This window comes from Mixophyes fleayi, chromosome 3, assembly GCF_038048845.1.
Source record: "Mixophyes fleayi isolate aMixFle1 chromosome 3, aMixFle1.hap1, whole genome shotgun sequence".
Classification (NCBI taxonomy): Eukaryota; Metazoa; Chordata; class Amphibia; order Anura; family Limnodynastidae; genus Mixophyes; species Mixophyes fleayi.
The window spans coordinates 54359000-54376796 of record NC_134404.1 but is presented as its reverse complement, the minus strand read 5'-3'; the positions used below and the strand labels follow the sequence as shown (position 1 = coordinate 54376796).

General features: G+C 40.8%; 1 protein-coding gene across 10 annotated transcripts in view; it reads right to left on the bottom strand.

The window, feature by feature from the left end:
• Window positions 1–17797, bottom strand: part of MYT1L (myelin transcription factor 1 like) — a 409017-nt gene that overhangs the window by 213082 nt on the left and 178138 nt on the right. For all 10 annotated transcript variants that reach the window (XM_075201506.1, XM_075201505.1, XM_075201512.1 and 7 more), the window contains exon 3: window positions 13216–13294. Coding sequence is in view for 1 of the 10 variants with exons in the window: in XM_075201511.1 (XP_075057612.1) it covers window positions 13216–13223 (8 nt within the window). In the remaining 9 variants the exon portion in view is untranslated. The remainder of the gene's footprint in view (window positions 1–13215; window positions 13295–17797) is intronic.

Genomic DNA, 17797 nt, shown 5'->3' with positions numbered 1-17797 from the left:
GGGCATCCTTCTTTGCTCGATTTAACATGAAGCTCACATTCTGCCCGGGAGCCAAGAATGGACGTGCCGATGCATTATCTCGCTCATTTGACGATTCCGATCGTTTAAGACCGTTGGTTCCTCAGCATATTATTGATCCTTCTAATATCGTAGCCCTTACTAGGACCAAAACGTCCTCTCCTCCTCCAGGCCGGTCATTCGTGGAACCCCATCTCCGGTTCAAGACCCTGCAGTGGGCTCATTCATCCCGCATTGCCGGCCATGCTGGAATAAAGAAGACAACATCGCTGCTTTGCCGACGCTTCTGGTGGCCTAATGTACGTGCCGATGTTGAGAGATTTATTGCTTCCTGCACTACTTGTGCTCAACACAAAACTTGTAGAAGAGTTCCGGCAGGCCTACTTCGTCCACTCCCTATCCCCGATGCTCCTTGGGAAAGTGTGGCCATGGATTTTATCACAGACCTACCCCTCAGTGCAGGGTTTACCACTATCTGGGTGGTTATTGATCGATTTTCGAAGATGGCACATTTTATTCCTCTAACTGGACTGCCCACGGCCAGTCGTCTGGCAGATATCTTTATCAAGGAGATATTCAGACTACATGGTTGCCCAAAGGAGATCATTTCGGACCGCGGAGTCCAATTCACATCCCAGTTTTGGAGAACCTTTTGTAAGAGATTGAACATAGAATTGAAATTCTCTTCGGGATACCATCCGCAAACCAACGGACAGACGGAGCGAATCAATCAGGATCTCGAGACATTCCTCCGCTGTTTTACCTCCGACAACCAGAATAAATGGTCTCAATTCCTTCCTTGGGCGGAGTTCTCCCATAATCAACACATTCATGAGTCTACCGGATTCTCCCCTTTCTTTATTGTATACGGAAGTCATCCTGTGTTTCCGGATCCTTTTCCAGTGTCCTCTTCACCGGTTCCAGCCGTAGATACTCTTTATCGGGAGTTTTCTCTCATTTGGGCTAAGACTAAGACGGCTTTACTCAAGGCTACTCAGCATCACAAAATCTTTGCAGATCGTCATCGGAGGGCCACTCCTCTCTTAAAGGTGGGAGACCAAGTATGGCTATCCACCCGGGACCTAAGACTAAAGGTTCCTTCTATGAAGATGGCTCCTCGATTTATTGGCCCGTACACCATCATGCAAGTCATTAATCCTGTATGCTTTAAATTGAAACTTCCTCCTTCTCTGAGATGTCATAATACTTTTCATGTCTCATTACTACGACCAGTGGTACTCAATAAATTCTATCGACCTCCCGGTCGTCCCCCACCAATACAAACCTCTTCTGGAACTGAATTCGAAGTCAGTCGGATCTTGGCCTCTCGCATTCTTCGTGGCAAACAGCAATTTCTTGTCCATTGGAAAGGATTTGGCCCAGAGGAGAGATCATGGGTGGACAAGCAGGACCTTCACGCTCCTAGAATTCTCAAAAAGTTCCTTCAAACAGGAGGAAGAAGAGGAGGGTATACTGTCAGGCGCCGTCCGCACGGCCGCCTGACTGCCTGACCGCGCGTCTGGTTGCTATGCAACCAGACGCATCACTTCCGGATCCCCCCTGCCATCCATCTCCTAGCAGTATTACGCGCCCCGTTGCTAGGCAACGGGACGCTATGTGATTCCCGGCGGCAGGCATGACAGCGCTGCAGCGCTGATGCTGATTAGATCCCCACACTATTTAAACCTCTTCCTGTCCTCTAATCAGTGCCAGAGTATCAGGTCTTCCTGTCTCCAGCGTTTGTGTGTACCAGTTGCTGTATTGTTCCTGACATTCCTCGTGCTGCTTGTGACCCTTTTGACCCGGACCGTTTGACCACCCCTATCTGGATTCTGCCTTTGTACTGCGCTCCCTGAAAGTTACCGACTCGGCTTGCCTCACCATTCTTCTGGATTTCCCTTTGTACCTCCTCTACCTGAACGTTGCTGAACCGGCCTGTCTGACACCGCCTTGTATCTCGCTGTGGACTCTAGGAAGGACCGCGACCTGCGTGTCCCTGCAGCGGAGTCCATACTTCCTTGCGGGGGTTCCTGGTGAATACCAGGGGCACGTTAGACTCCGCGCCTTCCTCTGAGTTGCGCCAACAACAGCAGGTACCCACTATCAGTCATACACCCACTATCAGTCGTGACACTATGTTGCTGTGACACTTAATTTGTCTCAATTTGTATTCTGTTTACCTGTTCCCACTGGGTTTCATGATCTACCAATAGGTGCAATCAAGTGCCTGTTATGCCTACTTGGGTACCCATCTTATCCTTAAAAAACAGTTGACCACAGAAGTGACATTGATTTGGAAACAGTATTAATTTTGAAAGAGGTACTAGTACACCAAACCAACATTGATGTAATTGTATGAATTATAGCTGTTAAAACAGGGTTGCATTGCTTAGCTGTGCTAGTTCACTCTTATCCCCACTGCCAGTATTACCACAGCCACACCACAGAGCAGAAGGAATTGACCATTGTTGTCCAAACTCTTGTGTTCAATAACAGCTTTGTACTGTCCCAGTGATTTCTAGTTCATTATTAGTTGCATTGTCATGAATATCAGTACAGCCCACAAAGTGTCTGCCTCCAAAGAAGGTTAATTATGAAGTGTGCCCAATGCACACTGCACAATGCCTTTGCCTTGCACATATGAGCCTGGATGGTGCACATCAAGGTACACAACAAGGTGCACGCCAACCCTCTCCCCTGCACAAACCTACACAACCTAAAAATGTACCAATGTCTGCAGAGAGGCCGAAAAATCTCCAGAGGTGCATTGTGCAAAAAGTGTAAACACCTAATGAACTTCCTACCAGTTTCTAACCACGCTTTTCAATAAAATAAACTTTTCAGTTTTTATTCAAAACACTGGTCGGTTTAGCCTCGTTTATTGCTTACAATAAACTTGAGAGTAATGAGACATTTACTGTTGGTTCATGTAAAGCTTTCTATTACATCCTCATTAAAAGTATAGGATGAAGACCACAAGCTGGTCATTTTGTGAAGTGGAAAGCACTATGCGCCCCTCCGCACAGCCAGTAACATCCCTAAAATGCTCCTCTCAGCTTCTTTATCTCATTCCACAAAATAAGATCTCTTTTCTGCATTGATCCACAAACTAGGTGCACTAAATACTTTACTGTGAATGCCTTTAGTCTATCCAAATCCTCCTCTATGCCTGTGCAGACTTCTGCTTCTCTGCAAACGCTCCATAAATTTGCTCCACAAATCCAACGCACCTCGGCAGGCACAAATGCTCAAATTAAGGGCACACAGCAGTTCCAAAGCTGCTTTTGTATAATTGACCTCCACTATGTGCTCTTTAACTCTGCCTGTAGAACTGTCATGTGACTATGTAAAATAATAATTCAAGCAAAGCTAATGTGTGAAGATGAAGACTGCTGCATGATAATAAGGGAGGATGAGCACAGGGTACTTGCTCCTAAGAAACAGGTCTTGATGTACATTCCTTTGTCATACAAGTCTGTATCTCTGTATCTCCCGCTCTGTTGTTTCCTTTCTCACTCCTGCTCTGTTGTTCCCTGTACCTACTAAGCACATCAGAAGAACAGCAGCATGTGCCATGCTCAGCAATCAGATAATTCTAGGGATGAAACACAAGGGGGAGCTCTTGCAAGGCTGCCAGACCTCCTGCTATGACCCTGACACAGACTGAGAAATAGGAGAGCAGGGGAGACTTCACAGGGAAAGTTCAATGAGCTGCTGCTGTTGCATTGCTAGACTGAAAATCCTATGACATCCAAATTCAACCTGGCTGGTTATGGCAGAAATTGTGTTTCACAAACATTTGTTTTGCAAGAAATCTCTGGATAAACCAGGTGATTCTTACTGGTAAAGAGCAATTGTAAATATTATAGATTCATTGAAATTTGTATGTGACCACTGGAAACGGTGGCCGAAATATCCCACTATAAGCTCATTTATTTGTATAACAGTCTGGCATGGTTAATAGAGCGCAAATGGTTTATTATCCGAGTAACACAATAGAAAGCTCTAGTTCATTTACAAGCTTGGCTACAGAAATCAGTATTGTAGCCATTGCTACTCACAATAGGAGCAGCCATTGTATGACCAAACCAATGTCCAGCCATCAGTTCACAAGGGACTAATGATTTTGCCACAGTAGTGTCATCAGTTTCCTTTGAATTGAGTTGCAGAATTTTCAGGGATATATTGGTCCAGCTCACACAATGACTGAACTTGATGACAGGGGCACTGTCCATAGTCATGTGACTTCCAGACAATGATGTCATATACATGCCACACACCACTATAATTACATTGATACATGTTTCCATTCCATATGGGATGCAGTCATTGGCTTTATCATGGACCTTTCGTTCATTGGTTATATCTAGCAGTGAGTTAGCAATGTGATTGGAGTATCAACTATTGATGAGGCTATTCTAATAGCTAATCAAAAAATACTGTATCCGGTTACTTATTTTTTCATAGTTCTGGAGAGCCCGTTTTAAGCAACAGGTAGTTTGCTCTTCCACTATTATTGTATGGTCATAGGGCCTGCCTCAGAGCTAGGGGAATGACTGCCACCATTGCTGCCTGGTGATGAGTATATACCCACTTCAGAGGCTCCTGCTCTACTCTGTTTGGGTTTCAGTTCCACTGTGATAATTCTTAAGAATTAGAATAATCATCAGAATGGAACTGAAATCTCAAACAGGTCTCCGCTGCGCATGCGCCTGGCTCCTGGGCATGCTTAGAAGAGCAAAAGCAGTATAATGAAATGTATAGCTGCCCCCCAAAATAATATAGGGCCTGGTGATTGCTAGTTACTCCCCTGTTAACACTCTTAAAACACCATACATTTGGTGTGTATGCAAAGATAAAACCACCAAAAAGAAAGAGCAAACATATACAGTCATGGCCAAAAGTTTTGAGAATGATACAAGTATTGGTTTTCACAAAGTTTGCTTAATCAATGCTTGGAGTTTGTCAGAATTTGTTGTTTTTTGTTTGTCCACCTGCCTGTTGAGGATTGACCACAAGTTCTCAATGGGATTAAGTCATGCCAACAGTAAAGCATCCTGAGACCATTCATGTGTGGGGTTGCTTCTCAGTTAAGGGAGTGGGCTCACTCATGATTTTGCCTAAGAACAAGAATAAGGAATGGTACCAAAACCAATACATCCTCCAAGAGCAACTTCTCCTAACCATCCAAGAACAGTTTGGTGACGAACAATGTATTTTCTAGAATCATGGAGCACCTTGCCATAAGGCAAAATTGATAACTAAGTGGCTCGGGGATCAAAACATCGAAATTTTGGGCTCGGGGATCAAAACATCGAAAATTTGAAGTAAAATTACAAACATTTCATAAGTGTCAAAGGCTATTGTTGACAATTACATTAAGTTTATGCAAAGAGTCAATATTTGCAGTGTTGACCCTATTTTTTTGTTCATGGCTGTGTTCTTAGGCAAGAATGTGAGTGAACCCACTTCCTTAGCTGAGAAGCAAACCCACATATGAATGGTCTCAGGATGCTTTACTGTTGGCATGACACAGGACTGATGGTAGTGCTCACCTTTCCTTCTCCATACAAGCATTTTTCTAGATGCCCCAAACAATCTGAAAGGGGATTAATCAGAGAAAATAACTTTACCCCAGTCCACAGCAGTCCAATTCTTCTACCTTTTGCAGAATATCAGTCTGTCCCTGAGGGTTTTCCTGGAGAAGTGACTTCTTTGCTGGCTTTCTTGACACCAGGACATCCTCCAAAAGTATTCACCTCACTGTGCATGCAAATGCACTCACACCTGCCAGCTGCCATTCCTGAGCAAACTCTGCACTGGTGGGAGTGGGATCACTCACAATTTTGTCTAAGAACACAGCCATGAATAAAGAGTGGTACCAAAACATTCCCCAAAAACAAGTTCTCCCAACCATCCAAGAACAGTTTGGTGACAAACAATGCCTTTTTCAACATGATGGAGCACCTTGTCATAAGGTAATAGTGATAACGAAGTGGCTGGTTGATCAAAACATCGAAATTTTGGGTCCATGGCCAGGAAACTCCCCAGACCTTAATCCCATTTAGAACTTGTGGTCAATCTTCAAGAGGTAAGTGAACAAACAAAAACCCACAAAGTCTGACAAACTCCAAGCATTGATTAGGCAAGAATGGGCGGCCATCAGTCAGTATGTGACCCAGAAGTTGATTGACAGCATGCCAGGGCGAATTGCAGAGGTCTTCAAAAAGAAGGATCAACACTGCAAATATTGATTTTTTTGCATAAAATTAATGTAATTAATTAAATCAATAAAAGCCTTTGACAATTATAAAATGCTTGTAATGTTACTTCAGTATACCATAGCAATATCTGACAAAAAGGTCTAAAAACACTGAAGCAGCAAACCAATACTTGTGTCATTCTCAAAACTTATGGCCATGACTGTAGACCTAACCAAACTGCCTGATAGAACACTGCATGATCCAAAAACTTAGAAAAAAACAAAGGAAAACTATCTTCTAAAAGCATCCCTAATAAGTGCCCCCATTCACCCATATCTTGATTCCACTGTAAGTAAGTTATTAGGTGGTGCCATCAATGCATTTCATCCAATTACTTTTGTCATATACACTACACATAATGTTATTTTAATCTATTTAGGCCATGAAATATCTCTCCATCCTTCCCCAATGGCAGTATTACTTAGCATAAGGCAATCAGAAAACATCCTGCCGTCACAATAACAATCAGCAGATTTGGACTGGCACTGCGCACCCAGGCAGCTTTCTCTGGAAACAGGTTTGGGGATGAGTGAGGTGATCTGTGACTGCTCTGCCTACAATTCTAGCCTTATAGACCTGAGGCAGAGCAGTGTAGTTGCAAAGAAAAATGTAATCAAGCAGACAGCAGAGCCATGTACTAAAAATATTATAAGGCCGATGTTTGTAATTTTGTTACGTGTATAGTTATATTCCTGCATTTAAATATCCATATAAGCGTTTAGACAAAAGTACATATAACTTGTTACTAAATATTTTATTTATCAGTAATCAGTGTAATCTCAACCTTATTTTAAAATCCTGAGATGCTGAAACTACAGTTAAGATTACCCAGTGCAAGATCTCAGTGCTTGGATGTTGCACAATACCGTTACCAGTAAGCAGCAAGGACTGATTTAACTTCACAGACTGTACTTTTGTACAGATTAAATTAAGCTAGAACCTCAACAATGTTATTTCTGTAACTGTGGCTAGCACAGAGGAATGTGTACGCTAGACATAGCTGCATGTTATTACTCTGTGCGCTCTATGAGCAAAGTCAAAAGGTTTGTGTCTGCTACCTCTTTTCCTGATCCCTCTCATATTTTTGGTCCTATCCAGCCCCAGACAAGACCCCAAAGTCATAATACCCCATCCTCAACGATGTCATACGTACCACTAGGCCATACCTGCCAAACAATTGTATTGTGAGAAAATTATCTTAATATGATTGACAGGAAGGCTTTGTGAGAAGATAAAAGGATTATGGGGAAGAGAAGATAGAGGGGGGAATTCAATGACCCATTGGACGTCATAGCGATGTCTGGCTGTGCTCATTGCTGGGTACTAACATAAATAAACATGACTGACTTTCCTGTATACATCTAAGTGGTGCGAGAAAAAACAGTGAAGATACATCACTGCGGATACACTGCGGACTGCCTATACAGTCTACGGAACATTGGGAGGAATTTAATTCTCCCCAAAGAATGGGAATTCTGCTCACATACATACTTGCACCACCACAGAAACTACATAAAGTCATGTCACAAGTATTTTGTACATATTTATCCCTTAATATTTGCATTAGACCAATACAAATGAAAAATACAAATGTAGGCTGAGACTGCCTTTAAAAATGGCTCAATTCCCAAATATGCCAAGTGACAGAGAAAATAGTTCTGCCGCTTTCACTATGTCGCTTAAAGAAATGGAAACAACGACAATGTATATAAAACAAAACCATATGTCCTAACAACTCTCTTCAGTCTAAAGCTGTCCATGCAACTACTTAATTCTGCTAATATATAGTAAAAACAAAACGAATATACCTAGGTGTTTCAATAATATTTTAATTATCAGAACCAATCAAGGCAATGTGGATGTAAATGCCCTCAAAATAAGAAAGTCAGCAACTCCCCATAATACACAAAATCTCATAAATACTGGGAGAGCGCCAGGCAGGAAAGGATCACTATTAAATATTATTTACTAGTCACCCTGTCTGGCTCTCTTTTTTTCTTTTTTGAGATTTTACTCAATTCTTCCACCTAAAAAAGCCAATTATTTACATGGTAACGTGTAGTGTTGATTCAAAATGCTATCAAGCAAATATATTTCCTTAAAAGTTTTTTTGCAGAAGTGGAGTGGGTTCATACACTTCCTCTCTTCATTGTTGCAAACAAAGTTGTCTTTGTAGAGCTCTGTATGCTGAGCAGAAGACCACATCCGGCACTAATGAGCTCTAACAAGAGCAAACCAGTCTAGCTTTAGGTGCAATTCTGTCTTGGCACTGGTTTGTGTTACTCTTTCAAAACCCTATTGGTTGATGAATGAACTAAAGACAGACATGCAAATTTCTTTGTTTAGAAACTTGTTATCCTGAACTAAATGTGTTTGGTACTCATCCTCTATCTTTCTTCATTGTTTCAATACAAAATGCATAAAAACATTTTAAATATGTGTTATAACAGTTATCATGTATTTAATCCATCCACATACTTGTTTTTATTTGGCAGCCTTCTGGTAGTGAACTACAAAGGTTACAATAATTTAAAACATTCCAATTTTGAAAATATATTATAGTAGATGTGTATGTTATTATATTTTATGGATACTTTTTGCTTTTGACTGTTGCATGTTTTAACCATCATTCAGCCCAGGTTTACAAGCATTTACTAAAACATGCTTCTTAGAAGAAATATTCTTTAAAGATTACTTCTGTGATTTATGCTGTTTACAGTATTTAAAAGAGATCGGTCTGACTGATCCAGAGATTTGACTCTCTGCTACACCTTAGATATAATTTGATTGATATAAGCAACATGCTTTCATCATTTTCTAGCATTTCTTATAGAGCAGAAAATTGTCCTTTCTCCCTGCTTTTTGATCCATGCTGTATTACGACATAACATTTACATAATTCTCTGGAATAAGACAACATCAGACTCATTTTACAGGGTTTGCATTTCTTGACATGATAAAAAATAAAATTCAGGTCAAACAAATTAATCAGAATAATATTTTGAAAGATGCATCTAAAAGCAAATCTAAAGGAAAAATATGTAATTCCGAATGACAGAGAATTGAGAGTTAAAGTGTGTTAGATGGCAGCCTATGATTCTTGTGCTGTTGTGGCTTTGACTGACAGTCTACACCGTTATTTGCAGATTGACAGTAGCTAGTGAGTTATAGGTTGTCTACCTCTGGGCTAGACGATTTGGGGTTGTGATAAACTAATGCAATGAATAATTAATTTATTATTAGCTTCTTTCACAATGGGCCTGATGCTGGTTTGAACAGTATGGGTATCGTAAATAAAAAAAAATGTGCACTGCACATGCTCATAGAGAGCACACATATGTGCACATGCAGAGTTGCACATGTCTGACACTCTATGACTAGAGAGGTGTAGCAGGGAAGATATGTGCTGTAAGGTCGTGTTCATGCAAACGAAGGCAAACTAGCATGATGACACATATTTGTCTGTCAAGAGCCGTATACTCTGTACCTCCTAGAGGACTGATGACGGGGGGGGGGGGGGGGGCAGAACTGGCAAATTTCAGCCTGGAGGTAAGATACGACTCAGCAGCCTATTAGGAACATTTCAAAGGAAAATTAAATACAGGTCTCCCAGTGACCAAAACCCAGGTAGCTCGCTATGGGAACGGCCCAGGGGGAGCAGGTGCCCACTTGCCCCCAGCCCAGCCTGCCCCTGGCTGATGATAATGATGATCATAAGCACTAGTTAGCTGCTTCTGATTGGCAGATTGAAAATTCACTACTGAAGCTTATACGTGCTTTCTGCATTGATTGTACAGATATTATAGGATTTTGTGGGCGTATTCGTTAAAAGAATTTTTTTTTTTTTTGCTACTTTCATTCATATGGAAGGAGGAATACTATATCTGCTGTATTAAATCATGCCTAACAGTACATGTGTTTTCTGCTTATCACAAACTTTTCTTCCTATCATGACCTGATTGTATATATATGCCTATGTGGATGTATGTATACCTGACCTTATGCATCTAAGATACACCTGGCACATATGGTACAGGTATGGAGCTGAATGCATCTTGCAAATTCTTCTACTCACCAATATGCTATTTTTCTTGGAGGCTTCTTTTTAGCATAAATTATGCCCAACACACGTCTAACTCAGCATCAGGCCCAATATTGACCTAAACTCTAAGTCCCGGTGAAGTTGTGGGGCTACCCAGGCAGAAGCAACATTCACATTTCTTGAAATAATGATGCAAAAAAGATAGAGATGCCCATAACAATCAATCAGATTCTAACTATTTTTTTTAATTCTAGTTTCGAAAATGAAAGCTAATATCATAATGTTTTCTTTACATCACTTTTTATAAATGTCCTAACTGCATAAGGTCTTTAAATCTCACAAAGTAATCACCATACTGATAACGTTATATGTTATATAGAAACATTTTGTGGTGGTTACATGCTAGCTGGCACTAGTTTGCCATCAATTCAGGCCCTGGTGTTTGCTGTCCTCCCATATAGGATTAAAAAGGTGTCTGACCAAACTTATCTACATCCAGAATGGAGCTCAGAGAGGAGCTTAGGAGAGGTTCCGGTGAGGCCATTATGTGCCATGCAACAGAGCTCCTGACAAGAAGCTCAGAGATGAGCTGAGGGGAGGGCCTGGTGAGGCCATGGTGGGCCATGCAACATGTCTCCTGAAAAGAAGCTCAGAGAGGAGCTGATGAGAGGGCCCAGGGAGGCCATTGTGCGCCATCCACAAGGTCTCCTGAGAAGAAGCTCAGAGAGGAATTGAGGGGAGGGCCCAGTAAGGCCATTGTGTGCCATGCAACAGGTCTCCTGAGAAGAGGAGCTGAGGGGAGGGCCCAGTGATGCCATTGTGTGCCATGCAAGAGGTCTCCTGAGAAGAAGCTCAGGAAGGAGCTGAGAGAGGGCCTGGTGAGGCCATTGTGTGCCATGCACAAGGTCTCCTAAGAAGAAGCTCAGAGAGGAACTGAGGACAGGCCCCAGTGATGCCATTGTGTGCCATGCAACAGGTCTTCTGAGAAGAGGAGCTGAGGGGAGGGCCCAATGAGGCCATTGTGTGCCATGCAAGAGGTCTCCTGAGAAGAAGCTCAGAGAGGAGCTAAGGGGAGGGCCCAGTGAGGCCATTGTGTGCCATGCAACAGGTCTCCTGAGAAGAAGCTGAGAGATTAGCTGAGGAGAGGGCCCAATGAGGCCATTGTGTGCCATGCAACAGGTCTCCTGAGTTGAAGCTCAGGAAGGAGCTGAGAAGAGGGCGCGGTGAGGCCTTTGTGTGCTATGCAACAGATCTCCTGAGATGAAGCTCAGAGAGGAGCTGAGTAGAGAGGCCAGTGAGGCCATTGTGTGCCATGCAAGAGGTCTCCTGTGAGGAAGCTCAGATAGGAGCTGAAGGGAGTGCCTGATGAGGCCATTGTGTGCCATGCACAAGGTCTCCTAAATAGAAGCTCAGAGAAGAACTGAGTAGAGAGGCCAGTGAGGCCATTGTGTGCCATGCAAGAGGTCTCCTGAAAAGAAGCTCAGAGAGGAGCTAAGGAGACATTCCAGTGAGGCCATTGTGTGCCATGCAACAGGTCTCCTAAGAGGAAGTTCAGGAAGGTGCTGAGGAGAGGGCACGGTGAGGCCATTGTGTGCCATGCAACAAGTCTCCTGAGAGGAAGCTCAGAGTGGAGCTGAGGAAAGGCCCGGTGAGGCCATTGTGTGCCATGCAACAGGTCTCCTGAGAAGAAGCTCAGAGAGGAGCTGAGCAGAGGGCCCAGTAAGGCCATTGTGTGCCATGCAACAGGTCTTCTGAGAAGAAGCTCAGGACGGAGATGAGGGGAGGGCCCAGTGAGGCCATTGTGTGCCATGAAACAGGTCTCCTGAGATGAAGCTCAGGATGGAGCTGAGGAGAGGGCCCATTGAGGCCATTGTGCGCCTTGCAATAGGTCTCCTGAGATGAAGCTCAGGATGGAGCTGAGGGGAGGGCCCATTGAGGCCATTGTGTGTCATGCAACAGGTCTCCTGAGAAGAAGTCAGAGAGGAGCTGAGAAGACAACTCTTGGAGGGAGCCAACAAGTCAGTATTTTTTATATGTTTTAATTCTTTCCTTTATGATTATTTTTTATTTTTTTATTTTATGTTTTGATTAGACCATATAAGGGCAGGGGAGACCTTATCTATATCTCCCTTTTTCTCTGCAGCAATCAATCTTGTAATAATCATGTAATGCTAGTTGATATGCCAGCAAGCAATAGACTATTATCAGTGATCTATTACTACAGAGCAACAGGAGAGGTCTGTCCCTGTTTTGACCTGAAGGAATTCTGTGAAATCGCCAATGCAGAAATCCTGTATCCACATTAGGTTACATAGTACTCACATTAAACACTATATAACAGTGATCACAAGCCCAGAAACCATTGCACTTGTTGAAGCAAGGTCCACTGCCAACAAGAGCCATGTTTTACGTACTAGTATAAGACGGCAGCTCAGACTTTGGTGAAGTCTGATCTGGGAAACAGTAATGGGTGAACAGATACAGGGGGACATTCGTTTTATTTTTTATTACAGAATAATCCTTACTAAAGCCTAAATGTTTCAATAAATAAATAAACAAAACCACGGTCCCTGCTGATTATTGAATAATATTGGGGACATTTAAGAAAATAATTAACAGGAACCTATACAAAACAAAATGCTATAACCCATAGAAGCCAATCAAATGCTGTCATTTTTGTAGTACGATCAAGAACATAAAAGCACATGATTCCTTGGTTGCACCATTGTGCAGTTACCTCTCTACCAGTTTTCATACTTGTCCCTATAATTTCATACATGTTATTTCTATATTCACATACATATTAAACGTATACATTCCGTTTTGGTAAGTAAAGCTATGCACAGGCATCGCCAGCTTAGTTTGTCTGTTACAATATTCTATGTCAAGTACCTGAGCATTTGAAGCTTTGTCTGCTTGCCTGGTGGACCGATCTGAATGAGGAAAGTGATGGTAAGACCAGAGGGACTGTCTGAAAAAAAGGAGACAAAATAAAGCATATGGTGACCCGAATCTGGGAAGGAACATCTCATTAATTACTTTCTAATATACACATGAATCCAAATATAGTGATTGGTATTCATGGAAGCTGCGGTGTTCATTACATGTAGAGACTGTGCTCATGTGTGTAGGGATGAAAAGGAAAGCTTACTACTGAGAGTATCAGTTGTCTTCACTATGAGAATTTCAATTAATGCCATATGAAGGAAGAGAAACTAGGGTCAATTTGGTAGCAGCCAATTAACCTACTAGTATGTTTTTGGAGTGTGGGAAGAAACTGGAGCAACCAGAAGAAACCCATGCAAACACAGGGAGAACATGCAAACTCCACACAGATAAGGCTATGGTCGGGAATTGAACTCATGACCCCAGTGCTGTGAGGCAGAAGTGCTAACCACTTAGCCACCGTGTTGCCCTGGTTTTTATTTCATCCATAGAGAGACAGAACAATCGATATATTCCAATTTTAGGTAAATTGCTATTTCAAGAAAATGTCAAGTGTTCTCTTCTGCTATATGGATTGATCTCATTAATTGTGGCAGAACCATACTTAATTGTAGTCAATTGTTGAGTAATAACCTAATTTTTCAGAACTCGCTGGAACCCATGGGTCTCCATGACTATACTTTGTGTCTCGGTCACAGTTCCCACTAACTTCCTATTACCTGGTGGCATTTTCTGGGCAGCACAAGGTACCACCAGGAGTTTGTGAAACTCCCCCTAGCTGTGGGTCCCAATGTGCATTATATGGGCTTGTGGCCATCACCATGGTAGGAGTAAAGGTGTGGATGACACTGTCAAGTCTTTACAAGTCTTCAAATAGCACAGTGTCCAACTTTAGAACAACCAGGAAAAAACTGTATCTAGCAATAATTAGCTGGGCGTACATATATTTCTGGAATAGCAAGTACTTCACATTGTGTGCTAATTGTCTCTGGATACTACACTGGGAAGCTGTAAGGCTATATAATGTTGTTTTCCGTTTAACAGGTTAACTTACAATCATAATATTTTGACCTATCTCAGGACCTCAACACATGCACCCAGAAGGCCAATACTTATAACTACAGCAGCCAAAATTGCTTAGTGATCTATACCTACCATGTTACTGTCTATAACACTGCTATACCATATGCAAGAAGGATACAGGGCTACAATGCTCATCTATTTAGAAAGAACCAGTCTAAAACAGGTGACCATCTTATTTCTACCATATTGCTTCAGAGACATAAAGTGAAGACCTAGGGTTAAATTTATCAAGCTGCAGGTTTGAAAAGTGGAAATGTTGCCTATAGCAACCAATCAGATTCTAGCTGTCATTTTGAAGAATGTACTAAATAAATGATAAATAGAATCTGATTGGTTGCTATAGGCAACATCTCAACTTGTCAAACCTGCCAGAAACTTGCACCTTTACCCCCTAAGCTCTTCCGATCAAAATGTTAAGCTCTCTTGGTGTCACATGACCAAATCAGGGTTAAAGAAAGGCACAAATTGTACTTGCCTAATAGTGAGAATATTTCCATACAAAGGAGATAGCAGTCTACCACCAGGACCGTGATTGCACCAGCATTTACTCAATAATAGGTCAATAATACTGCATGTTAGGCAATATACAGTATATATAACTTTAATAGCTAACTAAATATTTAGATACTACTTTAAATGAAATAAATATCCATTACATGTAGGAAAATATGTACTAATGATATTAAACTGATTAGATTAGGGATAGATGTTTACTGAATGTACAGGACAATCCGACAATAAAGCAATCTCTTGGCCAACGATTACGGAAACAACAATGGAGTGAAAAATATTATCTGCTAAATATGGCAAACATGGACCACATATTTTTTCATCATTAGCGCTTATGAGTAATACACAAATCAAAACGTATCCGTGCTTTGTAAACCAACAAAATGATATATAATTAACATAGCTACCACTATTAATTTCACTAGGCAGGTGGGAAGATAGAGCCGGCGTTCTATGTCATTCCTAACAATAATGATATGGATGATAATTATGCCTAACATGTCCCCTCTGATACCTTTACTTAAGCATACGTAATTCCCACCAGATGAGGAGATATGAGAATCAAAAACTCTCGAGATTACACCAAATGTTGTCTTTATGAGGGTTTATTTATCACGAAACACTGTAATGTTTAACATTTCTTCAGATTACTTCATTGTTTTGCTTTCCTATAACTGTTACTAAATACACAATTCTTGCTGGCCGACGTCCTTGTGTGCTTTTCAGTAATTCATTTGCATAATCAAGCTGTTTTGGATACCGTTGTATCCAAAGACTAAAGTTATGTGTTATCCAAGGGCGATAAAAATAAATAACTCTGCTTATATGCAATCTTGGTACAGACATGACTGCAAGCACAGATGGCTAAGAAGAGAAAGTAATGTATTTTCATTTATTAAATGCATAGTTAGCTACTCTCCTAGAATAGGCTATATAAATAGCTGCTGCTGATGATAGAGTGTCCGTGAGACTCCCATATTTGAGCGAGACCTCCAGACTCTCCCAGAAGGGTGCTTTATAGACAGTAAGGTGGGTAGTGACGTGCCAGGTTGACCCAAATCGCCCCTCCTATGCCTTACCCCACCCACTTGATGACACATATGAAATCATTAAGCTCCACCCACATCTGTGGACATAATGATAAAATTAGCATAATCGTATGGCTTACCCCACCTACTTGATGATGCAGATGGTGTCATTAAATTCACACCAACCTCTACTTTTCATACCAAAGGGTACTACGTTATGAAAAGTTGGCAAGTATGAATTAAAGTCTCTGGGCCTGATTCATTAAGGATCTTTACTTGAGAAACTTCTTATTTCAGTCTCCTGGACAAAACCATGTTACAATGCAAGGGGTGCAAATGAGTGTTCTGTTTTGCACATAAGTTAAATACTGACTGTTTTTTCATATAACACACAAATACTTGATAGCTTATTTGTACACTGACATGTAAAGTTGATATTTGTGTGCTACATGAAAAAACAGTCAGTATTTAACTTATGTGCAAAACAGAACACTCATTTGCACCCCTTGCATTGTAACATGGTTTTGTCCAGGAGACTGAAATAAGAAGTTTCTTAAGTTAAGATCCTTAATGAATCAGGCCCTCTATTAGTTAGAAAATCCCTTTAAAAGTGACCTCAAAGAATAACTAAAATATTACATATTTTATGACCACTATGATTACTGTTTATTTATAGCAAACCAAAATAATAATCAAATACAGGTTGCCTTCAAAACTGCATTCAGAATAAATATTTTCTAGTAATGAGAATGCAATCCTGTTTTGCATATGTATCAAACTAACAATAGCTTCAGAGATGGTGAAACGCTGCCAGTTAATATCTGACAGCCTTTGCTAGTTTAGCCAACGTGCTTCTGTGTGATAGCGTGAAAAATGCTAGAAGATGAAGTGATGTATGGCACATATGATAAAACACAGCCGTGTAATCTCAGCAGTAGCAAATCAAATTGGGTGCTTTGTTTTGCATATTTTTTCTGTTTCATAACCACACAATTGCTTAAGTATTTGAATGACAAAACGCTTGTATAAATGGAATTGTGTATTAGATATTTCTTTACCATGATTTAAGCAGCCATGACATGTCATGATTAATAACTGTTGTATGGTTGATCTTCAATACTATCATACTCCTTTTTAGGTTGTCTGATTAAAGGTAAAAATGTCCTAAGGTGAACCAATGGGGAATTCCTATCACACTTTTCCATGGGCAGACATATATTTTGTTTATTCCATTTTTTTTGCCCGTCATGTTATTATATGTGATTTGATCACGTATCATCTGTACCTCATTGTTTCCCATGAAATTTCAGAAAAAATAACACAGTAATTTGTTTTTATTTGTGTATTTATTGTGTTGGATTCTAGTTTTGAACTTTTCAACCCAAACATATTATATTTCCAGAACAAATAAAAAAAAATAAAAAAAAATGACAAATACAAATTCCAGATACACATATTAAAAAGTGCAAACAAAAAAGGCAGAAACTGATCAAAAACAAAACTATGATACTATGCTTTTTTTTTTTTTTCAATCAAAATATTAATGTGTTTAAAGTATAACACAGATTCATTTAGGGTAGTTTCACATTTTAATATTATTAATTGCTGACAAAATGCAATTTTGGAGCCCATCACCCTGAGAAAATCCCTTGCTTAGTGAAGGCTTTCCTATTTTTTGGGTGTATAATGGACTTAAACATTTGAGGTACACTAAATTTAGAGCCTCTTCCCATATTTCATGTAACCAAATATGCTGAAAATGACATACAACAAAACATAAAGAAATTTCCAGCCAACAGTCTAACAATAGGAGTGTATGGCAACACATTGCTATGCATTTTCTATTTTACACTATCAACTTTACACTACAACAATGGGGTATTGGGGAGTGGCCAAGCCCTGGCAGG